General features: G+C 51.5%; 9 protein-coding genes across 9 annotated transcripts; 2 read left to right on the plus strand and 7 right to left on the minus strand.

Annotated features, from left to right (window-relative positions):
* Positions 1-149: 149 nt before the first annotated feature.
* SCP_0704930 (Transposon Ty3-I Gag-Pol polyprotein) lies at positions 150-2,768 on the plus strand (the record flags this gene model as incomplete). Its single annotated transcript, XM_027760418.1, has 4 exons — positions 150-549; positions 604-990; positions 1,033-1,325; positions 1,389-2,768. 4 exons carry the CDS (start codon positions 150-152, stop codon positions 2,766-2,768), a joined length of 2,460 nt encoding a protein of 819 aa, XP_027616219.1.
* Positions 2,769-5,152: 2,384 nt separating this feature from the next.
* Positions 5,153-5,890, minus strand: SCP_0704940 (hypothetical protein; the record flags this gene model as incomplete). The annotated part of the gene is made up of 5 exons (XM_027760419.1): positions 5,153-5,321; positions 5,412-5,596; positions 5,673-5,724; positions 5,778-5,809; positions 5,879-5,890. The coding sequence occupies 5 exons, from the start codon at positions 5,888-5,890 to the stop codon at positions 5,153-5,155; spliced, it is 450 nt and encodes a 149-aa protein (XP_027616220.1).
* Positions 5,891-5,923: 33 nt separating this feature from the next.
* SCP_0704950 (hypothetical protein) lies at positions 5,924-6,094 on the minus strand (the record flags this gene model as incomplete). Its single annotated transcript, XM_027760420.1, has 1 exon — positions 5,924-6,094. The coding sequence occupies one exon, from the start codon at positions 6,092-6,094 to the stop codon at positions 5,924-5,926; it is 171 nt and encodes a 56-aa protein (XP_027616221.1).
* Positions 6,095-6,240: 146 nt separating this feature from the next.
* On the minus strand, positions 6,241-6,721 carry SCP_0704960 (hypothetical protein; the record flags this gene model as incomplete). Its single annotated transcript, XM_027760421.1, has 4 exons — positions 6,241-6,298; positions 6,360-6,425; positions 6,496-6,658; positions 6,715-6,721. The coding sequence occupies 4 exons, from the start codon at positions 6,719-6,721 to the stop codon at positions 6,241-6,243; spliced, it is 294 nt and encodes a 97-aa protein (XP_027616222.1).
* A 2,424-nt stretch (positions 6,722-9,145) lies between these two features.
* SCP_0704970 (hypothetical protein) lies at positions 9,146-10,825 on the minus strand (the record flags this gene model as incomplete). The annotated part of the gene is made up of 2 exons (XM_027760422.1): positions 9,146-9,927; positions 10,417-10,825. The coding sequence occupies 2 exons, from the start codon at positions 10,823-10,825 to the stop codon at positions 9,146-9,148; spliced, it is 1,191 nt and encodes a 396-aa protein (XP_027616223.1).
* A 911-nt stretch (positions 10,826-11,736) lies between these two features.
* On the minus strand, positions 11,737-12,098 carry SCP_0704980 (hypothetical protein; the record flags this gene model as incomplete). The annotated part of the gene is made up of 2 exons (XM_027760423.1): positions 11,737-11,907; positions 12,000-12,098. The coding sequence occupies 2 exons, from the start codon at positions 12,096-12,098 to the stop codon at positions 11,737-11,739; spliced, it is 270 nt and encodes an 89-aa protein (XP_027616224.1).
* Positions 12,099-13,258: 1,160 nt separating this feature from the next.
* Positions 13,259-14,811, plus strand: SCP_0704990 (2-oxoglutarate-Fe(II) type oxidoreductase; the record flags this gene model as incomplete). Its single annotated transcript, XM_027760424.1, has 11 exons — positions 13,259-13,323; positions 13,377-13,471; positions 13,529-13,620; positions 13,676-13,899; positions 13,958-14,042; positions 14,097-14,191; positions 14,248-14,254; positions 14,311-14,417; positions 14,470-14,498; positions 14,551-14,654; positions 14,710-14,811. The coding sequence occupies 11 exons, from the start codon at positions 13,259-13,261 to the stop codon at positions 14,809-14,811; spliced, it is 1,005 nt and encodes a 334-aa protein (XP_027616225.1).
* Positions 14,812-15,133: 322 nt separating this feature from the next.
* SCP_0705000 (cytochrome P450) lies at positions 15,134-17,216 on the minus strand (the record flags this gene model as incomplete). The annotated part of the gene is made up of 9 exons (XM_027760425.1): positions 15,134-15,218; positions 15,273-15,382; positions 15,434-15,521; positions 15,572-16,073; positions 16,133-16,280; positions 16,331-16,479; positions 16,530-16,872; positions 16,923-17,001; positions 17,059-17,216. 9 exons carry the CDS (start codon positions 17,214-17,216, stop codon positions 15,134-15,136), a joined length of 1,662 nt encoding a protein of 553 aa, XP_027616226.1.
* A 773-nt stretch (positions 17,217-17,989) lies between these two features.
* SCP_0705010 (hypothetical protein) lies at positions 17,990-27,804 on the minus strand (the record flags this gene model as incomplete). Its single annotated transcript, XM_027760426.1, has 8 exons — positions 17,990-19,416; positions 19,466-20,207; positions 20,264-21,442; positions 21,498-24,161; positions 24,217-24,291; positions 24,339-27,355; positions 27,420-27,748; positions 27,800-27,804. 8 exons carry the CDS (start codon positions 27,802-27,804, stop codon positions 17,990-17,992), a joined length of 9,438 nt encoding a protein of 3,145 aa, XP_027616227.1.
* Between the last annotated feature and the right edge of the window lie 88 nt (positions 27,805-27,892).

Here is a 27,892-nt window from a genome sequence, read left to right on the forward strand (position 1 = left end):
CTGAGACTGCAAAGGAATTTTCGAAATGAATTAGACGTGTCGTCCTGCACGGACCGCGTGCAGAACAACAGGAGGGCGGGATCAGGGAACAAGACTCACCTGTTGATTTCCCCTTGCCCGAGCCTGAACCAAACAGTCCCATCGCTGAGATGGAGGGCGAGACAGCGAACGTGGTCGATGTTGAAGATTCGCCACGCGCTCCCACGCCAGACGCCTTAGAGGCGCCGAGCACGCACGCGAAAGCGGACAGCCCTACGGACGCGTTCTCGCGCCTGTCAATGGACGGCGACCATTTCCTGCACCACATATCAGAAGCTGCAGAAGGGATTGACTTACCAGAAGTCCTTCGAGGACAATATAGTGAGGATTCCTTCTTCAAGATTATTCTTGAGGACCCTAAACGGTATAAGAATTTCCTGGTAAAGGGCAGGTTAGTCTTTATGAGAGACAAGCATCTGGAATTGCTGTGCATACCAGACATTCTCGTGGAGAACCGCAGTGTGCGAGAGATCATTATTGCTCACGCACACTCACTCTTGGCGCACCTTGGTGTGTACAAGACAGCAGGCCTTCTGCGGGACCACGTCTGATGGAAGTCATTAGTCAGAGACGTGCAGAAGTACTGCGACACGTGCATGACATGTAAACGTAGTAAACCTTCTAATCAAAAGCCGTACGGGCTTCTGAACCCGCTGCCAGTTCCAAGTCATCCTTGGGAAGCCATTGGCATCGACTTCGTCAGGCCCCTGCCCGAGTCGAAGGATCGAGATGCTAGCTATGACTCAATAACGGTGATAATTGACCTGCTCACTGCGATGGTACACCTCGTGCCCAGTCGCACGACATACACGGCTAAGAATGTAGCTGAGCTGGTGTTTGCGGAGGTGTACAAACACCACGGAATGCCTAAGGCAATAGTGAGTGACCGGGATGTTCTCTTTACGAGTCAATTTTGGTCGCACTTGCACGGGCTCCTCGGAGTAGAGCTCCGTATGTCGAGTGCCTACCACCCTGAATCTGACGGATCTACAGAGAGGGCCAACCGCACGGTAACGCAGATGCTGCGCCAGTGCATTAGCCCCAGTCAGAAGGACTGGGTAAGCAGACTTCCTGCAATCGAGTTTGCGATCAACCTCGCACGATCGGACAGCACAGGCTATGCACCGTTTTTTCTGAATACAGGGCGCATGCCGCGGCCTATGATTTGGAACAACGCTGGGACTGAAGAATTTGCCGGTGTACGGGCATACGCTCAGCGCGTCAAAGCCGCGGTCATGGCGGCGCACGACAGTGTGATTGCTGCTCGGGTGAAACAGACCCGGGATGTGAATCGCCGGCGGTGACCAGCACCCTTTGCGGCTGGGGACTTGATCTACTTCTCAACGAAGAACCTTTCCCTCCCAAAGGGACTTGCTCGGAAGTTCATACCAAAGTATATTGGGCCCTATAAAATCCTGCAGGACTATGGGAACAATTCTTACCAGGTTGACTTACCACGAAATCTGAAGAGACGTGGTGTGCACGATGTTTTCCATGCATCACTATTGAGGATTCACGAGCCGAACGACGACCGTCTCTTCCCCGGGCGACTTGATAGCCAGATTGCCGAGCTCGAGGATCGAGATGAAGAGTGGGTGATCGACAAAATTGTCGGGCACGCTGGAGCCGGTACAGACGCAATTTTCGAGGCTGTCTGGAGATCGGGAGATCGTTCTTGGGTGCCCTATGGGTCAATATCACACCTTGGGGCACTACAAGCTTACCTGGAAGCTCTTGGCCTGGACGGTATTACTCAGTTACCCCCGGGAACGGGCACTCCTCCTCCCGACCCGCAAATTTTTGTGGGCAATCTAGAGTTCCCCGGAGGGCGGGGCAAACCCATAAATACACGCACAAGACGTTCTCAACACCAGCGCAAGCAACCCGCCTGCACTCCTACGCCCGTCCGTGTCTCCAGCACTTCGCCTGCCCCCATCACCAATCCTCTTACCCTGTTATACTTGAACCCCGCACTCTTCTTTGCTGAGGTCATGGCCCCCCACGCATTCCTTACCCAGCTCGAGAACCACGACATCATCCTCTGCGATGGCTACACCCACGAGCACCATTTCACTGTCGCTCAGCTCCGCAGCTACTCTGAGTTTGACGTGCTCCTCCACCGTGGATGGCCCGATATTCCTATTCCTGGGGGATACAAGATGTTCATCATGCTGTGGAATCGCGACGCAGCCTGCACTTACAAGTTCACTGATTTCTCTTTCCTCTCGCATGAGGTCACCGTGAGCGGTGAGCCGATCGACATTGACTACCTCGCTCCTCTACCTCCTCCTCCTCCTCCGCTGCCTCCGGCCCTTCCGCCGGCGCTAGCCGCTCTCGCGCCCAATGGGGTGTTCGATGAGGAGCTCATCCAAACGATCTGCGTGATCTTGTGGGGCCAGATCCGTCGTAACCAGCAGTTTGTGACTGCCAAGCGCAAGGAGCGCGCTGCCGCCAAGGAGGAGAAGATTGCCAAGAAGCCGCGCGTCTTCGGTGCGCCCGACGAGGATAAGGGTGCGAAGATGGCTTCGAGCTCGAAGAAGGGGAAGACGAAGGAGAAGGGGAAGAAGAAGCACGCAATGCCGCGTAACCCCCAGTCCGTGGGCGGTAGTTCGACGATGGGCACCACTCCGGATGACCTCGAAAAGACCGCCGCCCAGGAGCAGGATGGCGATCACGAAAAGGATGTCGAGCAGGAGGAGAAAGGTGATCCGAACGCGATGAGTGACTAGGGAATCGCAGGACGATCCTCGGAGGGCGTGTGTAACGGTACGGACTGGCGTCTCCCCAGCGTTCTTAGTCAGATGGCCTTACTACTTACCGGTTCACGTCCTCTCTTTTCCTTACCCTGTTTTCACCACCCCTCAATTCCTCTCATTTCGTCTCGGTCTGGGGACCTCCATTACCGGGGCCTCTCGACGTATAAAAGAACGTGCTGTTCGTAGAGTAGAGGCAGCGTACTAGTAAATCGAATCCCAGCCTTCAACGCTGTGACACTCGTGTGTGCGCTTCCCATGTGACGTGACCTCCCATTCCTGGTAGCCAACGTCACATTCATCCTGCCATCCATGCAGTGCTCATTCCACACTTATGAACCACTCAGCAGCGCCCCATTGTGCATACAGAATTACCTCGTGCGCTCCCAGGACCCGGGAAACTTCACTAGAGGTTTATCCCCAGAATCCGCTGAAATCAGCCTCAAAAATGCTATGTTTTCGGTCTGAAAAATGCTATGTGGGACAGGTAAATCACGCATATCACAGATTATCACACAGAATGTCACGCATTGATTACGCCTTTCGGCATTGAAATATAGACATCCTATCGACAATTCTCGCTTCGCGAGATGGTGCAGTACAATGCATTTCAATATGCTGATCCTTACTGGCTTTGCCCAGTTGCTCGCATGATTCTCGGGAATGTTGTCAAATATCCCATAGTCTTCCGACACAAAGTCAACCCAACCGAGGGACCCAGTGCAATGGCGAGCACAGAGGAATTGCCCAGCACATTCTTCTTGTGCTTATTAACTCCTAGTCACTATGTCACCTGTCAGAGACTACGATACTAATATAATACACATGTCAGTACAGGCAGATATACTCACTGCAGTAGTGTTGCCGAAGTTCAGTTCAGTTCGGTTCAGAAGCCATTTTCTCCGAACCTGAACCTACAGTGAACCTGCTGAACCAGAACCAAGTCTGAACCATAGGTTCAGAACCAGTTCGAACCTCTGACCCTGAGATTTTTCAATCTAGCAATTTTAAGGACAATGGGGGCCTCCCACCTTTACTTTACATGCTTCTTAGTATTATTGGTGCATTACCCACCATCAAAATGCTGCAGTGAACTGTGTAGAATGGTAATCTCATGTTTGACCAAGAGTGAGTATTACATAAGAGGATGCTATACAGGGTATGTCTGTGCAATTTCAGCAGAATATAAGAGACTATAGTCAGCACATGTATATTCTATACCATTTTGCAGTCTTTAGTTGCACTGACAACTCTCGAAGTCATAAGGATGCCCATATATTTGGTTTTTCCAATGGGTTTTAGCCTATCAGGTTCGAACCAGTTCATGCTTGAACTGAACCTACCTAGCAGAGGCTGAACCAGAACCAGAACCAGAACTGAACCTAGGTTCAGTTCAGAGGTTCAGGGTTCGAACCTTGGTTCTGAACTGAACTTCGGCAACACTACACTGCAGCACATATATGTCCTGCAATTGAGCCAGATAGTCCTCCATCAGGGGCCTTACCAGCAACAACGGGAGGAAGCCACGATGAGAAGATGCAGAAGTCACTGCCAATGGCACCCTTGTTCTCGGCCACCTCCTGCAGGTAAGCGCCAAATGCGTCGATGGTGGCGCAAGGGATACTTCTGTATTTGGTGAGGAGGAGTGGCTCGAGATCTTGACGAATGAACTGGATATCACGGATTTGTCGAACTTGGGAATCCGACAGGTCTGTCACCATAGTATAAACCTGGTGAAAGTGAATGTTTTGCGCCACAGCGCTCCTCACAGTAACCTTAGCGCCGGTGACCGGCACGGCCACCTGCCTCAAAAATGCTAAGTTGGGACAGGGCCACCCATTTTGCCGGCTCTCCGAGGGTCTCAAAAATGCTATTTGGGACAAGGAAACGGCCTATTTAGGTGTCTCAAAAATGCTATCTAGGGATAAACCTCTAGTGAAGTTTCCCGGGTCCTGCGCTCCCCTTCAAATTGCATTGAACACTTCTGGAGCACCGAGATTCGTGCACGCACCGTAAGCAGTGGAGCCACCCCCGCTTTACTCCATAGCTCTAGTCTCTTCAGATATGTCTTCTAAAGGACCATGGCGCCTGGACGGCGATCACACTTCGTCAGCAAGAAAAGGGCGAGAAGGTTAACGATTGCTTTAAATATCTACGTTAACTTATTACATCCCCACAGTAAATACGAACCAATGCAAAGCTATGATCAAGGTGGCAAACCAAAATTACTACTCCATCAAACCCTACAACAAATACGGCGAGAAGTCAAACGCCGCAGGCGCCTGGAGTGTGTCCATCGCTACCTGCTGGAGGGTAGGCCACGACGGATCACCGATACCGATCTCGAAGTCACTCCCCTCCTATGCAATGCACGGGTCCGCGTTGGGAAGAACCTCCCAGTACAGCCACGGCAGCCCAGCGGCGGTGATATTGCCCGCCCACCCGACGATGTTGGCGTCACGGGCGGACGTGAAGAGCGCGTCGCCGGTAGGACAATTATTGTTGTCCGTGTTGAAGTAGCATGCGCCCCTGGAAGCGAGGTACAATTCATAGTTAGCGATCCGATCCAGAGACATGTACAGCGTGGACGGCCGGGGAAACACGGTACGATGCGCTCACCATTCCTCCATCAGCAGCAGCTTGCCCGCAGCCTGCGCCTGCTGGACGTACGTCTCGATTGAGGACGTGTTATAGTCCGTCACGCCGTACGCGTGGATCGAGATAACATCCAGTGCGTCACAGGTAAGGTAGTCGAGCTGTACAGACTCGCTCATACAAGACTCCCCTCCGGTCAGAACAAGGATCTGGCAAATGCAAGGTGCAAGAAAAAAGACGTCACAATCATTATTTTGAGCTTGAAATATGTTGTGCGCGACTCACCCCAGAGTTGTCTCCGAGCTCATTCTTGATCGTCGCAGCCCGATGGCATTGCCTGTCAAGAATAGTGATTGAACTATATCGGCCGTGGCGGCGAGACTGTCTCACCACTGCTGATGACCTTCAATGAAAGATTGTCCCTGATTGGTAAGGAAAGATAGAGAATGAGTCCTTGGCACACTGAGGAACCAACCCAACAAGATACACACATCACCAATCATAGCCTCGTTCTCCGCCTCGAAGCCGAAAATGTACTAGTCACTCAGCTCCTTCCATAGCGTCCCGAGTGTGCTATGATTATGATTCAAGATGTATTTAAGGCGGTCGTCAAATGCCCACTGCGCAGTCGAGTCCGTGTAGAAATCGCCAGTACCGTACGCTGAGCCGTACGCGTCGTTGCTCCCTAGCGCGTTGTAGCTGTGCATGGTGATCAAGAGCTGAAAAGAGTGAGTTGCATCAGCACTAAGAGGAGTTATTCGGTCACAAGGATGTGCTGCCTTTACACCTTACGAATTGGATTGAATCATGAAGTCATCGAGCCGTTCAAGGACAGTGTCGTTGTAGCATGCGTTCACGCCATAGCAAACCAAGTTGGGCTCCAGGTCCGGAAAGGGAGAGATGGAAGTGCCCTACAGTGGTTCAGCCGAAGTGAGTGACTCAGAAACAAACTTTTGTCCTAGGGCTGTCTACTTTCTGGTCTTCAGACTGACCCCCAATCCAAAGCGGAGGACTTTCATCCCGGCACTATTCGTGCCTCTATATATTTGATTCCATAGGTCATACCGACTTCCCCATGCGATGAGAAGTAAACTATGGTGAAACTTACTGCAGCAGAGTAGTAATTGAGTCCGGATAGAGGCCCGTGGCATAGTACAGGCTTGATCCAGCAAAGGAGTTCGCCGCATACGCACCCTGGAAGCTGAACACAGAGAGGGCGGCGCACAACCACAACGTCGGATTCTCGGGTAACACCATCGCGTCAAAAGGTTCTGCATGTCAATGTTCGCACTACCATCTATTTAATAGTTTCGAACAGGACACTCACCTGACATCCCGCTGGAATCTGATGCATCGCAGCGAAGACTTCGGAAGAGCTCTGTACACATGGACAACCCGCTTTTGATGGTTCATGTGTGCACGGTCTCATGCTTTGGAAGGTAACGTTGTATACGGATTTGGTCAAGCTACCCGTAAATCTGGATGCGTTGGCACCTGCTGCGATCTTCCGCCGTTCGGCTTCCAGGCGAGACGTCAGTATGAGAAGTGAAGATTACAATGCCACATCGCGAACTTGAAGCCAATGAGTTCTAGATCAGGGCCCTGTGATGGCAAGAACAATTGAACTATCGTCGTCAATCTGAGTGCTATAACAGAACCTGCAGAGAACTTCTACCTTTGCAACACCGGCCGCGCGGGTCACCGGTCACCGTTCAAATTGGTACTGTATTTGTGGCAGATAGGTGGCTGGTCGATCCATATTCCGTATTTGGCAGGTTTTGTTGTTGATACCAAGCGCGATCGCTGCAACCCCCCAGCGTTACTCCTGTGATATCGGTGCAGTCTCCAGATGAACATATCGTTGGCGGTGCGCACGCCTGTCTTGACGGTGACGGGAAATTATTTTCTCCTGCGGGTGTTGATCAACAGCACTTCCGTAGCCTATTGATTGGTAGTAGCCTTCACTGCCAGTGCGTCTGCAGACAATATCACGAAGTCGTTTAAGTCATTTGGAATGCATACTGGCAACAGTACAGGTGTGTCGGGACGCATGACTAATTTGAATCTCTTTCCTCACGCCACCTACGTATCCGGTTCATCTTCTTGTTGTCTGCCATGCCCAAAGCCGTCACCCGTCAACAATCTGGACTCTACGTTCAGGCGGTATCCGCTTTTACTGCGAGAGAGCCGAACGACGCACCCAGATGCGTACCTCTGCACTCCAATATCATCTCATGCATGACTTAATGCAGGGAGCGATGCACGTACAATGCAATGTAGCGATTCCCGGCCTCGAACCAACATACTGCGGTGAGTAAACAGGTGCCAAAAAGGGCAACTAATTACCCCCTGCTCTACTCTCAGTCATAAAGTAACCTGGGACGTGGAAGGACTCTGACAGTAGCCTCGGAAACGCAAGTGCTGACTGAACGTCGCTTTGAGAGTGTTCCTTTGATTTGGGCCAGCCCCTTCAAGTTCCCAGTCCTGCCGTAGATCCGGCACAGTACGGATGTGCAGTATCATCGTGATGTCGAAGTCGGTGTTACACATTGAAAAATCCACTGTGAAAGCTGTATTGGCGTTGGAGAATGTATTCCCTACGCGCACACCACTCGGGCGATCAAGGAACACTGGTATCGCTAATCACTACCTCCATCAGGCGATGATATTTTACAATGTCGAGTGCAAGTTGGTACTACGCCGCAAAATCCTCTAGACACAGAGCAACATGCTCATCGACAGAAGTGAGTTACCCTCAAACTCGGATTGGATACGTTATTTCCTCGCGAGCAGTAGGACCGACCACCGTAGCGAGCGTGTGGGAAAGGTATCGTACCGGCCTCACAGCCCTTAAAAGTTTGGGTCACTGTATATAACGATATTTTCTCCCCTTTACTATGACGATCTGACGAGGTCAATTATCCACGCATTCTAGCCCTCCTCCAAAAAGCGATGCGAGATACCATACATCCTGCTGTGCATACTAGTAGCACTTGAAGAGACATATCTCCCATGCCCGACTATTTATCTCTCTATCCCCACCCACTGATTGCGCCGCTCTATTATTCGCGGTCTACCACCAACTGGCGGTAACATCTCCCTGACATCCGGCGCGTACAATACCCCAGCATTGTCAAGTGAATCCAGCACCCTCGCTGTAATGATGACTCTCACTTTGTTGTCTGTCGGTTCTCTCAGGCTTTCCTCAACTAGCTCTGCCTTGTTTTTCCTCTGAGAGCGGAAGTGGCTCAAGCGAAACTGGAATGTGCTTCCCTTTTTTCCCTAGCTACTGGCGAGGCGCAACGCCAACCCAGCGATTTGCTCTGAGGTCAGGAGAAATGGCGGGCTCAGTCGAGCTCGTTCTCACTAGATTAACATTATAATTATCCAATGATCAGGTTCATAGCGTTGTATTTCTCGATAATTCGCTCTTCGAAGACGACCACCATCTTATTTTTTAATTTTTGTTCTGGGTAAGTACCAACTCATGGACGCTACTTCCTCTGCTCAGCTTCTCCCTATAGGGCCACCGCTACCGTCGTTGACCAAATGTTCTACGGTGCTGGCTATCGTCGTTATTCGTCCTTGCAACAACTACCTTCGAGCAACATGCTCACTGAATTCATCTTACGGTAAATACAGCCGCATCGTCGAACGTTGCTGTCTCATCTTAAAGTCCCGTTGCAAGAGTGGAGAATTAGTAGAATATACACGCTAAGTAAATTCTAACCACACTGTGCGACGTGTGCACATTGCGCTTACGGCCGCAGCACGCCTCCCTCCCTCACACGCCCGAACCTCAGATCCCGCACGCCCTCTCCATCCCGCCCCACCATGCCGGGACCAAGAATCTGTGCGTCCGGTATACGCTCCAGCCGCATCAGCTCCCGGCGGATATATGCCACGAGCGCTGCCATCAGCTCCGGGTACGCGACGTACCTGTCCACCTCGGTCGGTGCATAGTCGTGCACACCCGACCCGTCATCGCGCGCCTCCTCCGCCTCTAGCGGCCCGCGCACCTTCTCGACCTCCCCCCCCGCGAGGTTCACCGTCCGTCTAAAGAACGGCTTCTCCTCTCCCGCCGAGGGATACATGATGCCCCGCGCTCCCCGCGCGCCCAAGAAGTTTCGCCAAATCGCGCCGGCCATTTCGGCGTCACCGCGGAGGAGCCCAACGTCGAACGACAGGCCCATGCCGGCCCACTGCTCGCGGAAGATCTTCATCTGCGTTGTGACGAGCCGCTCCGGAGCGCGCGCGCGCTTCTCAGTTTGTGCGTCCGCGTTCGCAATAGTGTAGAACTCCGTCGTAGGCGTGTACGGGCCCTGCGAGTACGGCGTCATCGGCACTGACGAGGCCGGCGACGCCGGCTGTAGCACTGCGCGCACCCGGTCCTCGATGTCGAGGAAGAAGTGGTCAATCAGCGCTTGGATGTGATTCATCCCGTGTGGCGGTGGAAGGGCGCGTAGCCGCACAGTTAGGAGCCAGACGTGCAGGTTCACGACGGTGAACCACGACTGAAATGTCGGTGGTAGGTGACATTCTGATAAAGCGGTGTGAGCATGCCATGACAGGCGGTCGGGACACATTCATCAGAATAAATTGTTATTTGGCTGGCGCATCAGAAACAATAACAGACGTCCATCAAACGAGCCATAAAGGGCTATCCGTACTGCAAGCTCTCACCAAAAGTTATTGAGCAATCGGACTTGCATCAAACTCTGAGTCGCAGATTGACCTAGAAAGGTCATGATGGTTCACGGACAGGACCCGCTAGCCCAACACTCCAGCTGGCAATTGCATCACATCTTCGAAATCTGTACGAATGGGGCTCATCATTCATGCAGAGCTTGCGTATGAGAGTCTGGTGCCTTTCGACACACATATATACCACCTACATCTAATCCCGTAAAGAAGGGGGAGCAATACGAGCAGATGACAGCGCCGATGGACGCGTCGATGCCAACCAGCACTCATACGACAACACCCAGCAGAGTCGAATAAAACAAAATAGGCACAAGAAAGGACGTACCTTCCTGCCAAAACATTCTATCCTCATCCGGACGGACGACACATAGTCGCTCATACATGAGGAACGCGCGCCTCCCTGCGACTTGCTTCGCACTGCCGTAGCCGAGCATGCCCATCATCTTCAGGAACGCGCTCTTCGCAGCGGGGTTGGCCTCGAGCTTTTTCGTGAGCCACGACTTTGGGTGCCGCGGCTTGCCTGGGGGCGGCGCGGCATTTTGGGCCGGCTTGGAAGTAGGGGGAGGGTTATGTGGGACGGGTGAAGGTCTAGGTGTCGGTGCTGGTGGAGGAGACGTTTGAGCGGGTTGGGAGAAAGCAACTGAAGCAGTGGATTGTGGGCGGAGGTGATGTAGGTGGACAATCAGCGCGGAAGGGCGGGGCAGGCGTCGCGCGAGGACGGTGCGGGGGAGCATGTCCGGAGACACAACGGCGCCTCTCAGCTGTTCCACAGTCAGCGAACGTACGCATACACTGGAAGACGCTCAACGCGTTATGACACCGCCGTCATGCAACGTTCATCGAACATCCGTCCAAGGCAAAATGCTTGCCGAACCGGCTGACAAGCAGGAGCAACTCACCCTTTTATTTCGTGTCTAAATGAACAGGACGAGCGGCTCTGTATGAGAGAGGTTGACGAGCAGGACCAACGGACGTTCGGCCGTGACGGACAGACGCAAAAATGTGTTCCAATATGGCAACTAGCACGCTGACTAAGCCGACGGCGCCTCGGAATAGGAAGTTGAGTAGGTTCGTTAATGGACTTACGGCCAGGGTTCCGCAGTAGGTTGGCAGTAGGCTTCGTGTGTCAAGAACTGCGTTTTTGTGTGTATTACTATGAGGGTCCCAAATATTACAAGTTCAAAGATGTTGTCCATCGCACTGGCTGGCTTGGCTATCTCGCATCTCCCCCCACCAAATTCGGAACGTTGACACCCAACTCTGATTTCCCACAAACTTTGGAGTTGTCCATTTATCACTCTCCTTTCGTTAGATGGTTGTTGCGGGAAGACTGTAAGACATCGCAGAGTAAAATTTCTGCAGAGTAGCAATAATCCTGTAGCAGCTATGCTTCGTTGAGAAGGTTATACAGACTGAAAAACCACAGGATACCGCCAAAGACGAAACAACATCGGTTGGTACTCGCTCCATGTCCACCCTGGGTCATCACACACTATCAAAAGAGCAGCGGCATAGATTTAAACAATCTGCAAGGAATGGCCTAAATTAGCCTGCGATACTGAGCATATCACAACATAAGGTGGATCGAACGGGTCGCGGAAAAGAAATAACCGCAACACACCGTCTCGACTCATCCCCTGCGGCCTCATTTACGAGATGGTTGAGCACCGGAAGATCCAGTGTCAGGCTTGACAGGTGCTTTCGATTTCGCCTTCGGCTGCTTGAGTGCGGTGGTTGGGGCCATACCGGCACCCCACCCGTACGACGTTGCCAAGGCTCCGAGGGCGGCCTCATAGTCCTTTGGCTTCGGCAGTGCCTGTATCGCGAATATTTCGAGTGGCCAGCCAGAACAGAGCAGTCGATGTGTGTCAGCTCGTGGACGAGGTAATGATGCTTCAGAAGCCGCACCTTGGGTATCAGTTGTGCAGTGGATGCCGACGGTGAAGCGGCATCCTTGGAATCGGGAAGCAGAGATATGGTAGACGCAGATGGTGAATTATCTGCCATGGGGGCGTAGAAAATGCTGTAGCAGGTATGAAAATGGGCTGGATAGTACTGAACAGCACTCGAGAGTGATATAGAATCAGTCGTCTCTCGAGGTCGTTATAAAGTGAAGTGAGCGCCAAATCAGACAGGTTGAAACATTAGTGCGCGACAGTGCAATCATCATTCTCCCTCATGGGACTCAGCCATCGAGACTGTATGAGCGTGAGTTGACGCAGCTGCACAATGATTGGGAAGAAGATAAGCTGGTCTTCACCGAGGTTACAACTTATCCGACCGAGACACCATGTGTCGAGGGAGACAGACATGGTCACATTGTACAAGAAGAACTGCGGACCTGTGAACTATCAGCGACTGCGAACGTGAAGGAAATACCTAAAGACACGTAAAACAACACCTAGCGTGTGCTTAGCCTGCGTCAGAATATCCAGTACCTGAGTAGGTGCGGAACCGAGGGCTAGTCAGTGACTCGGCGTTGGTTATCCGCAGTATTTGGTAACTTTGTCTACCTGACCAATATTCTCTCAACATCCATATATCAGTATTCTCCGGTGGTGGTTATGTATTAACCGCCGGATTTCGCAATACGCAGCAACCTCTGCGCAATAAACCCATGCGCTCTTGCGCGTCCTGGCCTTGTTGAAGAGGTGAGTATGGTGCTGCGCGGTGTGCGCAGCACGCGCGCAGTAGAGCCAGTCTTCAGACAAGACGAGAGCAAGGGCAAGTTGTGAACAAGAAGCTCGCACTTTCAGCTGGATCTATTCACTATGCATGTCCTAATTATCTGACGCAAATCTATGTTGTCAAGCTAGTTTTGGCTGTAAATCTGAGCGCAAGACGCACCATATTCCAGTTGTGAGGCGAAGCGTGTGCATATAGCAACTCAACAAAATACTGGGTCCATATACGATAAACGCTATCGCTCTGAATTCAGATTCAATGACTCATCCATAGAGAAGAACTTAGCGAGTAACTCGCTAGTCGTACCGTCCCGACGACTCAGGCCACACTCGGTGCAAATGACTCTCATCAGCTCTCATCGAACTTGTGCTTCACGAGGACCCCGGGCCGGATTCAATTTGGAACTCAGCGATCCGGCTTGCTGAAGCGCTCATCCCGTCCGACTGTCCTCCAGTCTCCATGATAACTACATTGCACGACAGATGTCTCTAGTTCAAGCAGCACGACAGGCAGAGTCCGCAGAGGCTTTCAAGCACATTCCGATAATGTATTTACTCGCGATTTTTTTAAATGGGCACACTGAGTTCGATCTTGTGGCAGAGATCTGGAGACGGTGTCCAGTTCTGACCCTGCCACCAGGAAATCCTTGGGTAATGCCGTCCGCGAGGCATGCATGAATGTAGGGTTTCTGTACAGTGAGTACGCATAGAGAAGACCGCAACTTCCTGCGTGAGACTTGATGTGCTCGCTAGTAACAAATCATGGCATTTCGGAGAAGACGATCGACGACGCCTATAAGGCATCGAAGGAATTCTTCTCTCTTACCCTTGAGCGGAAGATGCAGGTCAGCGTCTGCGTTTCTTCACAGATGTGTTCAATGATGTATCTTTGATCATTAGCTAGACATAACTAAGACTTCGAATTTTAAGGGATATAACCCCGTATTGAGCAGCAACAACGATCCAGAGAATGCAGGCGACATGCACGAAGGCTTCGAGTTTGGCTGGGAGGAGCTCGAAGTGAAGACCAACGATGAGAAGAGAGCACACGATGGTGCTATGGCAGGCGCTAATGTTTGGCCAAAAGACTTACCCAACTTCCGGGGCGCCGTTCTCCAGTATTAGTATGACTTCATCCAGCATCACATATTCCATTTCTTTCACCGCCTCTTTTCTTCACAGTCATGCTGCAGTTGCTCTTGGAAAGAAGCTGTTTCCTCTGTTTGCACTCGCGCTCGATCTTCCCGAGAACTACTTCGACGATAAGGTTAGTAAGCATCTCTGAATGCACTCGGAGCTAATCCAAACGGGATAAATGCAGACGAGGAATTCCGCTGCTATCATGCGTGTGCTACACTACCCGCCTCAAACCGGACCTGTGGACGCCCGCGTCATTGGCATTGGTGCTCACACAGAGTGACGATCATTACTCTTTCTTCTACGACATTGCTGACAGAGTCCCATGACTCCAGCTTCGAGGTCCGTGAACTCTGCTTGGTGCAGTGTATTTCACCCACTGAAAACCATTGCTCCAGTGTTTTACCCTCCTGTGGCAAGAGCCAGGCATCCAGGCTCTGCAAGTCCTGAATGCCCGGAAGCAATGGATAGATGCTCCCCCGATACCCGGCACTCTTGTAGTCAAGTATGTTTGGTGGTCCGTCGTTGCCGCCTGTTGGCTGATAGCTGGTTCATAGCCTGGGCGATCAATTTGCTCGCTGGACAAGTTGCATCTCTTTTACTTTCGGCTTCGTATCATTGACGTTGTCGTGCAACAGACGACGTATTCAAATCCACTGTACATCGCGCGATCAATCGGAACGGTGTCCGACGATACTCGATCCCCCTCTTCTTTGGCACCGACTACGACGTAATGCTAGAGGTGAAGGGCAAGATATCCTCGTTGGCGGAGTCTGATGGTCGCATTTTAATAACAGCCCATCCCAAGTTGCGTATCTGCGGAAAGGCCGCCGAAGTACGAGGTGGTCACAGCGGGGGATTACGTGAAGGAGAGGCTGAAAGCCACTTATGGTTACTAGTTGCGTTGGCATTGCGCCATCCAATAGGGCTGTTACAGTTGTTTGGATCGTGAAGGCTACTGACACTGCAAAAATACGGATCTACTCAATGAATCAGGGATGGGATACGCTCAAATGGACATATTGTAGCGCGTGAGAACTCAGACCCACTGACTAGCACCTAGACGGGAAAGCACATACAACCGATAACAATCCCTGGAAAAGTCTCAGCAGGATGTTAGTCTGCATTCCACCTGATCCAGGCCCAAAATGAACAGGACGGATCAGTGGCTAATAAGACGAAAGAGTAGGGGCGCAATTCAAGCAAGCGCATTCACGGCAATTATTCCCGGACATAGGGTGTCACCAAGAGAGGACACTGGCTGCCCTCTCTGTGCTTCCCCATAACATACGGCCGCGTCAAGACGCTGCAAACGAGTATTAGAATGGCGAAAGAGGGCTGCCAAAATACAAGTACGCACACATTGGCCTTACCGACTTTCTCATCCGACTCGGCAAACGCAAAGTGAGTAAGCAGGATGTAGAGGAAGGTTTTCATCTCGATCATGGAGAAGCGCAGGCCGATACATGACTATGAGAGGTCAGAGTCCCGTAGAAAAAATCGACACCGAAAAGAACTTACACGAGGGCCAGCAGAAAACGTCAGGGTGTTGGAGTACAGTCCAGGCTGTGAAGCCACAGCTTCCGGTAGATTATCCCATCTATCTGGACTAAAAGGTACTGATAAATTTCCGCCTACGTCGACGCAAGGCACACCTACTTGAACGCCCACCCATCCGCACCCCAAACCTCCCGATCCAGGTTGAAGCCTTCAATCGGGATGTGCACAAAGCTTCCTTTGGGCACGCGCACACTGTGCAGCTCCGTAAAGCTCCCGTCTGGCAAGCGGGTCCTGACCGGCGTCGATGTCGGCACGTCATCGTCCCGTGTCGCGACTCTGATCGAGGAGTGCACAGGAGGAATGAGGCGGAGCGACTCGCGCAAGACGTTGTCGAGGTACGGCAGCTCGGCAATCCTGGTGTGGAGGGAGTCTACCTCCTCGGGGGTGAGGGTCTCGATCGGAGCCGCGGGCATGACAGCGAGCAGTTCCTCGCGAAGACGTGTCTGTATGAAAGGGTACTTGGCTAGGAGAAAGAGCGTCCATGTGATGGCGAGCGAGCTCGTGTCAGAGCCTGCGAACATGAAAGTATTGATGTTGTGCAAGATATCTTCGTCGGAAATTCGTTGCTCGGGAGCAAGGTCGACCGCGACGTTGGATTTCACTTGTTGGATGATCAATGAGCGCTGTGGATGGAGCAGGTATAAGATAGGGTCCACTCACAAAGCAGACTGAGCAGATCCTTGCCGTGGTAAGTAGTACCGTTCTCCTCGGCCTCCGTGATTTTGCGCTTCTTCTCCTGGATAAGCTGGCCTGCGACCCGTCGAATAACACCCTGGCACCTGCGTACAGTGCGGACCCTTTCACTAGGCTACGCACGGGATAAATTGTTGTGCAACGTTCAACAAACCGCATACTCACATACAATATATCAATAATCGGCAAGTACATGGCAATGACTGCCGACGTGTCTGTGCTGTGTTGTGATATGGCAACTTCAAACATCTCCTTGTATGCATTGAATAGCTCGTTGGTTTCGTCTTGAATCGCGTTGAATTCATAATCAAATCCTACAAGCGGTTGTTTGACCATACTTAGAGATTCACAAAAACTAACGTACCTGCGGACCCAATGACATCAAAAGTAGCTCGACTGACCCAATGGCACACATCCAACTTGGTGCACCCCATCTTCCCGTCCGCAATAATTTCGAGCCACCTATTCTTCAGCGACCACCCCTTGGCGAACACCAAAGGTATCAATTCCCGCAGATTCTGGATGGAGAACGCAGGCGTAGCGACGCGCCGTTGACGCTTATGCACTAGCCCTTCTGCCGCGAGCATGCCGCAACCAATGAGGGATGTGATGAGCTGCCGAGACTGCCATGGTTTCTCATATACGGTGGAGTGCTTCATGACGTGGGTAATAGCAATCGCGTCCAGTGTAAAAAGACGCTGATCCCACTATGAGTGTAACCGTGAGCCATGCACAGAGAGATTCGGTAAATACGCACAGGAACGGCAGTATGAATCACCACCGTCCTCCCAAATTGCTTAATGAACGCTTCATGAACCTTTGGCGACCGAGATGGGCTGACGGGAGTAATTATTAAGCATAGAGCGCGACGTGCGCCCACAATGTTCACTCACTCCATGACCAGACCAAGGTGGTTGTGGAATAAGCCATGTGTTGGCGGGCCAGGAAGATTCCTCAGCGGGTTGGATCGAGGCTGTATGAAGACGAGGTAGATTCCATACGCAAAAAGCGGCAGTATCGCGCCAGCGAGGATAGTGACAAGCGTCATCATAGTCGTGCTCGAGTCTGGTGAGCTCGCATTCCTTCTCGCAAGTTGTCTGAGGGCGGGAAAGCGTCAGCTCTTAGCTGGTTTTATTGTTTTGGAAAGACAATAGCAACAGCCTTTGAGCCTAGACATGGCGGAGATGGACTCCAGCACAGACAAAAAAATACCAGGCCGCGTGTAGACCGCTTAGACATTAATCGGAAGTAACTCTCAAGGAAAATGCGATCCATAGCTATGTGGAGGCAACGAACCTTAGCGCCCGTGTCGGGGGCATAAAAGGTAAAACCCGCCCGCGCCTATGAGATATAAGCGCCCACTGCCCTCCGCTGTATATGTACAGTGCCAGAGACCTAGACAAAAGCCGCCACTTCTACGAGACCATCTAGAAGCTCCAGAGCATGGCACATCGAGACTAAGTAGTCAGAATTAGATTCTACTATACCATGTACAAGTGCGTAACTTCATATCTACGGTGTTTTAAATTGACAATGTATTATTCATGACCCAAAAATCTCACTCTACCCTCAACATCTCCGCGCGACTCGCTGCGAGTGTGAAAGTCCCAGGACGTGCATATTCAAGCAAAAGAACTCGTGCACCAGAATTGAAGCACACATGTCACAGTGTGACATTGGCTAACCGAATAGGAAAGGTCACATCACACGAAGGGCGCACATGGTCACAGCTATAAAGGCTGATATTCGATTTACGATACGCTGACCTCTACTCTCCGAGGAGCGAGTCTTTTATATGTCTGGAGACCCTAATACTAGAAGTCTCTAGACTGAGCCGAGAATATGAGTCGGGATGGAAAAGAAACAGAATAGAAGGAGAAAGAACAAATGCATGTGAGCGCGAACGGCATTGGGTAAGCGTCTAAGAAAGGAAATAAAGACGCCGTTCCGCGTCGCCACACACGGTATCCCAACTTCCGGTCTCTGAAAGTCTTCTTCGGTGAGGAGGCCTGAATGAAGCACCTTCCCCATGTGCGTTAATTGATACCCCATCCCTTTGCGCCGCAATCCTACGAGTTCCTTCATGAATGGGATGGGACTCTTAATGAACGGGCATAGGGATTTCATATCCTCGACGCGATCTTGCGGTTCAATAAACCCATCCACCCGCACTCTGGCTCCCTCCTGTCGTTCCTCGGCACAGATACCCAAGTACATGCACAGTTGGGAATACATCTCGTAGTTGGTGAAGTAGAGCTGTCCGGCGCAAAGATTTAGCTGGCAGATGTCCATCAATCTTGGTTGCCAAATCTTTCGCAGAGAGGTGATGCAATAGAAGTTTAGATCGTCAAACGGCTTCATACTATGCGTGACTCTCGGCGAATACACATGTAAGCGCACAACCTTGCTCCGTCGAATCAAGGGAAGGAGTGCATTGACTTCAAATGCGCTGAATACCACCAAGTGACTGCAAGAAGCATTGGAGACAATCCAGTTAACCGGTGCCATATAGTTCGAAGGGTGATGTGCCGAATTTCGCTGGTCAATAGTGGTCGCAAAATCTCGAGTGGCCAGAAGCCGGGAAGACCAAACGTCGTTACCGGGGTACTCTGATGTGCCTTCGAGGGGGAAGAACAAACCGACAAAAGCCGATCCCAGACTGATGCACCCAGTGTCAACAAAACGTTTGACATCCGGATGCACGTAGTGCACAGCAGGCTGGGCTCGGGGGGGCCGTTCGACTTCGCGTTCCTGCTCAAGTTCTTGGCTCACTTCTCGTTCTTGCTCTTCGTCCATACTAGGGTCCTGAAGCGACGTGACACCGAACAATTTGAATCGAGCACGCACTTCGGGATCATCAAACATGGAATCATCAGTCGACAGTGCTCCCCGATTCCCTGCTGAAGGTCCATACATCTCTTCAAGAGGACGCGCTTCGGGTGAGAGCCAGGTAGACCTAAGGGATCTAGCGGTCAGTCCGGAATCTGAGGCTTGAAGCAGGCCGCCAGGAGACAAAGTTTTGAACTCCTCCCACGCTGTGCTGCGCTTCTTGAAGTTCATACCCTGATGCGCCCAGTGGGAGATATGGTGCTCGATATACATGCACGCTTGCACCATTGCCCATCGCAGGATGTCGACGGTCTCAACGGTCTCCTTTGTGCCAGCGAGCTCCCGAATGCTGCGATCCACTTCTGGAGGGGCGAGGAATAAGACAGATTGACCATGTCCCAGCTTGCGCATGCGCATACACCCTGATAACACACATTAACAAGCAAAAGGCCATTCATGGTTGGGACCTACCCTGCAGAAGACGATCCTTTGTCACTTTTGGTCCAAGAGTCACCGCAGCGCGAGTCTCACGTGGCAGTTTCAGATCTGTTCCTCGCGTATGAGCATCATCCAGGTAGACGCTACACCGGTCCAATTGTTGGTTGTAGGGTGAAACGACAAAAGGTTCCATTGTGCCAGATTGTGTGAGAACCATGAGTTCATCTCGCTCGTCGAAGAAAATAGCTGCCGCAACGTGGGGCGTCAGGGAAAGCCAATGCTTTGCCAGTTCGGCGTTCTCCATGTCAAGCATCTGTGCACCGACGTCCAAGAGGACTCGAACTTCGGGATCCTGCTTGACGAGCAGGTCCAAGTAATCTCGACTTGAAGTGGACTCGCCGCCTACACAGATGTACGTCTTGTTCTCCGGCTGCAATAAGTAGGCTAGAACTCGAGCATTGGTACTCAGCTGATCAACAGGATCGTGCTGGGTGATACTGGATGGGAGCAGGTCCTGATTGTCATTGGTACCGCTGAAGCCAGTAGTCACATGCGTCCGTGTCTCGGCCAGATCCCAAGCCGAGGTAGACAATTTTTCAGGAAATTCCTTTGCATCTCTGGGGAAAACCACTTCAGCTAGATAGAAGTCGATTACGGCATGGCATTGCCTGAACAAAGGTATGAGGAAGTGTTCCCATTGGTACGAGTCCTCGTAATTGACGCCTATGAGCTGTCGTAAGAATGGCGGTACTGCGTCATTTCCGCGGACCCATGACTGGAAATAGAGATTAGCACGAGGAGACTAATGCTGAATATTGCACAACGCCATACCTCATACAGCACTTCACGCTCGTCAGATCTGAACAACAGTTCAAAGCAAGTGTTCAACTGCTCGCTCGTCAAGCCACCGTAGTAATAACTGAGACAAGTGAGCACGATGGCGACGTCTGGATGTCCAAAATCCGCTCTCAGAGAGGGAACGTCCTTTGCCCGATATGGCACGGCCAGCAGAGTTCGCGTTAGATCCAAACCGTAGTCGACCCGCCAACGCTTCTCCTTCAACACATATCCAATCAGTCCGTATCCGAGCAGGCCTCGCAAGAGCAACAGCTTCTTCCACAGCCCGTCACCTTTATAGTGCTGCTCAAGCAATCGGACTCCGGAGCCAGATACACTGCTAGCATTCTCTGTAATAAACGTGAGCGCGGCTTGCCGGAGATTCTCAGGGAGGTGTCTGAGAATTGGATCAGTGTTCACGATATGTTTGGCAACACCGATAGCTAGCTCTTCCCATGCGTGATCTCGAAGGATGCGAATCATCGGGTATGTTCCACTAGGACCCGGAACGAACTCCATCTCATCTGGATAACGCCTATGAACGTGAGAGGAATGGTCCTTGATGAGAGACAGAACATGCTGTATCGTCTTCCAGCGATCGGGATGATTCTCCACAGGCCTCTGTTGACCGGCAGTATACACCAACTGGTATCCAACACTGAGCATTTCATCGCTTTCATCGAGAATATCTCTGGCGACCGTGTCCAACCAACGCTGCGACTCGAGCAGTGATTTTGTGACCTGCCCGTCCTGCGACACAGAGTCTCCTGAGTGATCAACACCCATCAATTTGAACGAAAGTATGTGCTCGGGTTGCGCAACCAGTATTCCTCGCTCGCGTATACAATCTTCGTAGAGACTCCGAATTCGCTCGACGACTTGTGGCGCCATTCGTACGTCGCGGGAAAATGGAAGATAAAATATCCTGCGATTTGTCAGGCCGCTCAGACGATCCACCAGTAGATGGAACATTTGAGAAGCCAAAGACTTCAGCACGACGACTCTGGTAAGCTTGTGACCATCTGCTAGTGCTGTCGCGACCAGAGGGGCGATGACTGCGGATTTGCCTTCACCCATGTTAAGCTGCAAGACCATGTTTCGTCCGGAAGACGGAGCAATCATCTCACGAGCGACACGTTGCTGAAGCGGGCGCATCAAGAAGTCATTTTCAATCTGATTACGAATGGGGTCAACTTCAACATGTTTGCTTTTCCTAATTCAAGCGCACCTGAACAAGGAGCCAGTCTGTGTCCATCACGGAACCAGCATCCAAATCAGTGACCGTCCAATGTTCTTTGTTATCGAGCTCTTTAGCAAGATCTTCATACCGTTTCTGTTCCAGGTACTGCAGCAAACGGCGTGAGCGCTGATACTGCACGCATGCCTGGGCGTACGAAATCAGACATTGCTCCCATTCTTTAGATAGGATCCTGCGTGTCTGGGAAGTTGATGCTAGATGCTGCAATAGGTTCTTTGTGGATAGCCGAGGCCATTGCCCTGAAGTATAAAGAATATACTCGACATCTGACTGAGGCCCTAACCATTGTTGTATGATGGCAGTCATATCCTTGAAGACCTTGTGACACAGATGTTGATAGCGAATAAAATGCGTAGCTGAGTATGAAGACGGATTCGGCATGGTGGAAAGTGGATGAGTTTCAAGATCAACTCGACTGCGCTCAAGACGATGTCCAAAGTGCTGCTTGAAAGTAGAATTAGATTGATCTTTGAACTTCGCAATCAGCACCTTCAGGTCATCTGTCCTGATAGCTTGCTTTGCGATCATCAACGAGTGGCACAGGGTCCCTGAAATATGCACTCCTAGAGCAGGTGCTTCTCGCTTGAGAAGGTCTGCGATATTGGCTAATATGGTTTGTTGGTATGTCGAGGACTGTGGAGAACGAAGAATAACAGGATATGGAGCAATCTCCTGAGCGCCTTGACATCGAACTTGATCAAGGATACACTGGACCTGGATCAGATGTTTGCGTAACTCCATGTTCTGGTACCAGCTACGAAATTTGACCTCCGCATCTTCCATGAAACTCTCCATCTCGATTACTTGATGAGACCCCATTGGCCGCGACGGCGTATGACAAGGCCACTGAGCCTTCAATGCTGCTACCAATCTGTGCATTTCCATTTCGCAGATTTCGTCATAATGAGAACGGTGACGGTCGGCGAACTCCATCTCGGTCTCGATCGTGCCTTTGGTGAGTTCACTTTGCCAGTTGTGGCATGGGATAGTGGACGACATTGCCAAGGCACGGAGTTTCTCCTCACTGGGCTCGAATCCGTCCTCAAGGAGATACTGCTCCAATAATCTGAGCGGGGGTTTCAATTTTGTGAATCGAGGATCTATGGCGAATGCCAAGATTGTTCCGATGATTTCCATGATGTAGGGAACTTCAGGCTTGTATGACATCGCGCTGAGAGCAAACAATAGCTGTGATCGCTTATCCGCACCCGAAGGTAGTCGACACCGCTCATACAGTTCTATCCAGATCCCTGGCAAGTCAGGGAGAAGCCAGTCTTTGCCGTAAGATAACTCGATATCCACCGCGGACAAAGGCGCCCGCCAACTTCGTAAGACCACAAGAAGTTCAGAGCATGTAGGTAGCCTTGTGGGCCAACTGTGCACCAGAGCAGAAACGGTAGCAACTTCTTTCTCAGACGTGGTGTCCTGCGGTAGGTCTCTAGTCGTATATGGAAGATCATCGCCGTCCGTTGCAGTCCAGGTCGAGTATTCACGCCCGTATATGATGCTGGCGCGTAAAGCAGCCCTATTCTGCAAGTGTCGGTCACTTGTCTGCTTTTTCAACGCATCTGACAAGAGCGACGCCATGTCTTTCTCCGGGTAAAACATGTCTGCGAGATTCTGTGCGTGCTTCAAGATCACCACAGTACAATCCCAAAAGTCGGTGTGCTGAGATATGGGACTGAGGTCAGACCAATGAACAGTCTGCATGACGCGAAGATGTGCCGGATAGAATTGACGCTCTGGGGTCATAGCACCAATCTGGGTCAAAAGTGTTACTTCGTCGGGCCCAAGCTTCTGGAATGACAGACAGCGAGCGGACCGAAGCTCGCTTAATGCTTCCTCTGTCCCCGTCCGTCCAGTCAGAGGGTCAGGAAGACAGTGACTAGTCAGAGCATGGAGGTATACTTGGTATAGCTTGCTGAGAAGAGTACCATTGCCAACTAGATATCCGAGATTAGAGTCAATTCTGTACTTGTGATAGCGTGTTCGACTCGTCGTTCCTGTTTCTACTTCGACCTTCACGTGGTGTCCAGAGGAATAAAACTTGATATCGCCAATGGGAATTACCACATGGCGTTCTGGAGGAAGGGAGGAGGTGCTCGCTCTTTGAGTCAGAACGAGCTGCGATGACAGTCCAAGCATTGTCTTCGATGACTGATTGGAGTCCACAATGAGACCCCGCCAATTTCTGGACATCAGCTCCCCATCCTCCACGACAAAAGACAACTCGAAACGCGGCAGATCGACCAAGAGGCAATTACCCGCGGAAAGCGTGATGATTAGATGTTCGGCGCATTCCAGTGGTCGCAGACGCTCTGAGATCATGGCGAATGAAGGGCTGCGATTGTCCACTAGCCATGTATCTTTCCGGCACATTGTCGAATGACCATTCATCGAAAACTGAATGCGCCAATTGTCTAACGACGGTGTCCACAAGTCTCCCAAGGGCCGAAGCTCCATTTCGGCACGCTTCGGATCTGTATCTATCTTCAACCAATGCACGTAGTCAATGATCAGAGGTGTGGGTAAATCTCCAACAAATTTGCTGTGGGGGATGACCTCGTAGACGGTTGAGCCAGATCTCGCTTTGATGGTCAACTGGCCACACTGAGGATCGAGGGCAAAGTGCACCTATAACTCGCCATCATTAATTGTGACTGAGGGACGAGAAGGACGAAAGACGCACATGGAAGCCGAAGACATCAGCTCGAGTGGCGAAATCCATGCCTGGCATATCGGACGGGATGACATCCAATATTTTCTGGACGGCAATCAGAGCTAGCGTCATGAACAAGAGACATGACTTGCCTTGGAAAAGATTCGAGTGTAGTCGGGATGTGTGACTATTGCGCCTGGTAAACGCCCCAGAGGCTTGCCATTTACTAACAGTTCTCCATTGAGAGCGTTGATATGGACTGTTGTACGATCATAAGCCACGGTCATCCAACGATCGTTGGGCTCCTGCATCTGTACCCAAGTTTGTCCTTCTTGGAATTCCTGCCATAGTATGGCGACAGGTTTATCCAGCACTCCGGAAAGTCTTCGAATCACATCCCGCAGTGCCGGCTCCAAGAAATGAGAAAGACGCCGATCTCGCGCCAGTAGAAGAGATAAATCGGACGGGACATCTTTCTCGGTTGGAATGTTATCATGCAGGTGGACTGCACACTGTATGAAGACAGAAACATCCTCTTCGGAACCCAACAATGCCCCCAAGTCACCAAGATCCACATCATACGTACTCCGGCATATCGCGGCCATGGCACAGATGCGTAGCTGCAGACTGAAAATTTCATCCTCGCGGACGACCTTGGACAAATTCTCTGATAGCTCATGCAACCATCGGAAGGTTATACGCCGTGCGTCGCGCAACAAGCCATAGGCAGACTCCCTAACGTCCTGGTCCATGGTCGAAGCGAGGAGGCGACATGATAGCATGATGACTGACTTCGCAGACGTGGCGTTTGACCAATTGCCCTCGATGCTAGATAATAGGCCTCGCAGCTCGGTGAGAAGGAGCAAACCGAAATCAGGGTGGCTTGGCTCTATGTGCCATGTTCGGACACCATCGCACGAAGGCCCAACCTGCCAGATGGCCTGCATGAGCAGGAGGTGGACCTCCTCTCTTTCGAAAGAAAGTTCGCGCGCGCGAATCCCTCTCAGAATATTTAACCATTGTAGTAGCGCCCCGCTGCGCAGTAGGCCAAATGCACTATATTCGTGTGGATCCAACTCTACTGGACAGTCCGACTGGTTTGCCAGAACCTTGTTCGGACCATGTGTCGTGTCCCGAATTGCGTATTGCATGTCTCGATAAAAACCGGTGGGGGGCAGTGAAAAGGTACAGTGCTGCAAGTTCTCGCTGGGCTCTTCAGTAAAGTCCGCCGCCCAGCAATGATCCCGAGTATCATAGAGTCGATAGCGGAGACCATTGTTGACGCAAACGGAAGATTCTGACGCTGGAAGTGGTACGGAGCTGTAATGGGAATGCACGAACGACTTGGTGAATGAAGCAATAGTTAGGCTGGAGATATCGCGCTGATACTTCTCGAGCGCTCTATAGTCCTTCAGAACGACTTCAGGTGATGCACTCCTGGAGCGCCTATAGAGGCATATGTCATGGAGAACTCCATAAGTGGTTTCACGCCACGCGCAGAATGGAATCGGGCATTGGAGCTCGAACACAGTTGCCTGCGCTTCATATCGACCTTCAGGAAGAGGCCACTCATGAACGTAAACTCGCATGTTCCTTGCGTCTTGCGTCAGCTGGCATTTTGCGCAACCCAGATCGCGTCGCCCGTGCGTGTGGTCAAGCGAGGTTGCTTCCTGCAGTAGTCTGCGATGATCTTCATTGCTCCTCCTGACTTCAGCCCTCTTTTCTCCCCTTTCACGCTCTGCATCGGTCTCGATTCGTTGTTTCAGTGCTTGCATTTTAAGAGCTGTTAGGTAGTAACGAACAGAAAAGGTGTGCGCGTCCACCGTGTCACTGAAAACAGACCATCCTGGGACAGCACGCTTACGACGGTGCTTCAAGTGACTCTCAGAGCGCGACAGTCGCTCCAACGACGCGGACTTGCGCAAGAGAAGGGAATGGAACAGTGTCTCGGGAACCTCCGGGGAGTATTCCCGTAGCAGAGGGCATTGTGCGACAGCGAGCTTATCTAGCGCAACCCAGAGTTCAAGAACTGTTAAGAGCATCATTGAGTGATCCTCCGGGTTTCCGACATAGGCCTTTCGGGCTGCCTGGGAATACTGCTGGATGCATTTAGCAAGCTTGAGGCAAGCCCATTCTTTGCCAAGGCATTCTGCCACCCAATTATCCACACGATTCTGTACCAGCATCTCGAAGTCGGCTAAAGCCACATAAATATCGCCATCCGCAGCAAATGCAGTTGGTAGAGCGCCCTCATCGAACGTGCTAAAGTCGCAACAATGAGTGTCGCGCAATCGACGAGTGTGGTTGGGCTCAAAACTGCATGCTGCGCTGGCGGTACTCTTGGTCGTCAGCCGCTTGGAGATATAATCCCGAGAGTGATGAAGAGTGAGACATGTGTCGGACTGCACGTCCAGCATGGAGGGTGACCAAGGTGGGGATACAGCTTGCTGCTCCTGAATCTTCTGCCATCGCTGCTGTAGGAGCAATTCCGTCTCGTCCACAGCATCCTTCACCTCTTGCGTGATGAACAAAGGGGCGGACGAACCCAGCTTATAGAGTCGCCTGCTGAGTTTCGCCCTGAAGCAGTACAGATGATCACTGGCGAACTCCTCCTGAACCGTCAGCCGCAGGAGACGTGACATGAAAAAGACCATAAATAACTTGTACTCTGAAAGGGCGTTGGCCCTGCCGAGCGACGTCTGCAACGCGACCCGGATGACAAGCCATAGCGGAGACCTCCGCCGCGGCAAATATGCGTCCTTCCACAGGACGTCGTCATTGATTCGCTTAGAGACCCGATCGACATCCGCGGGACGACCAACGCCACGAAGTATCCCGGTGAGCAGCTGGGTAATATACCCGGGAGAGGCAGAATCCCTTTTTTCCACAACCGTTGATCCCGCTTTCCTCGTCGTCGCTGCGGAGTCCAATTCATCTACACTCATCTGAGCTAGAAACGAGGACAACTCCTTGAGAAAATGGGCATCCTCCACGATGTCGTTGGGTACAGCAATCGCGGGACCTGGATAAGAGCACAACAATTTCCCCGTTGCTTTCATGACGTCTGCAGTAGAGGGGGCGACTTCGAACGACTCGAACACAAACTCCTCGGCAAACTTGCGAACAACAACAGCGGCATTCTGGGCGCGAACATAGAACACCACACTATCTTTTGCGAACGCCACAACTGTCAGCCATAACACGCGGTCGATTCTCTCAGAAATTCGACATACCTCCAATGTGCATACATGTTATCTGGTGTTGTATGTCCTCCGCAGGAAGAGCTTCGCAAGTTTCAATTCGTCGTAGGTTCTCTAGCATGCGGATCATCGGATCCCAAAGTGTTCGGTCAACTTCTGCGAGTTCTCGATACTGTTCGGCAAACCGACAGACGATCGCGCACATAGCGCGATCGTTTACGCGAGACTGGTCTGATCTCTGAGGGACTTTGAGTGGGAAGAATATGTGGTTGGCGATGTACGCCAGCGCTAGCTGGTCATGGTGGACGGAGCCATCGGATGGCACATAGCCCGCAGTAACTCTAGAAAAATCGAACTTGCTCCTGATATGTGCCATTTGTGAGTGCTGAGACTGCGTCAACTGGTCCACATACATCATATCTTCACGGTGGAAATATCAAGATGAAGGAAACCGACAGCAGTAGAAGGGCAGATATGGGGTCTTAAGTATCCTTCACGACGTGGAG

Source organism: Sparassis crispa, assembly GCF_003851025.1.
Source record: "Sparassis crispa DNA, contig_000006F, whole genome shotgun sequence".
In the NCBI taxonomy this organism is placed as follows: Eukaryota; Fungi; Basidiomycota; class Agaricomycetes; order Polyporales; family Sparassidaceae; genus Sparassis; species Sparassis crispa.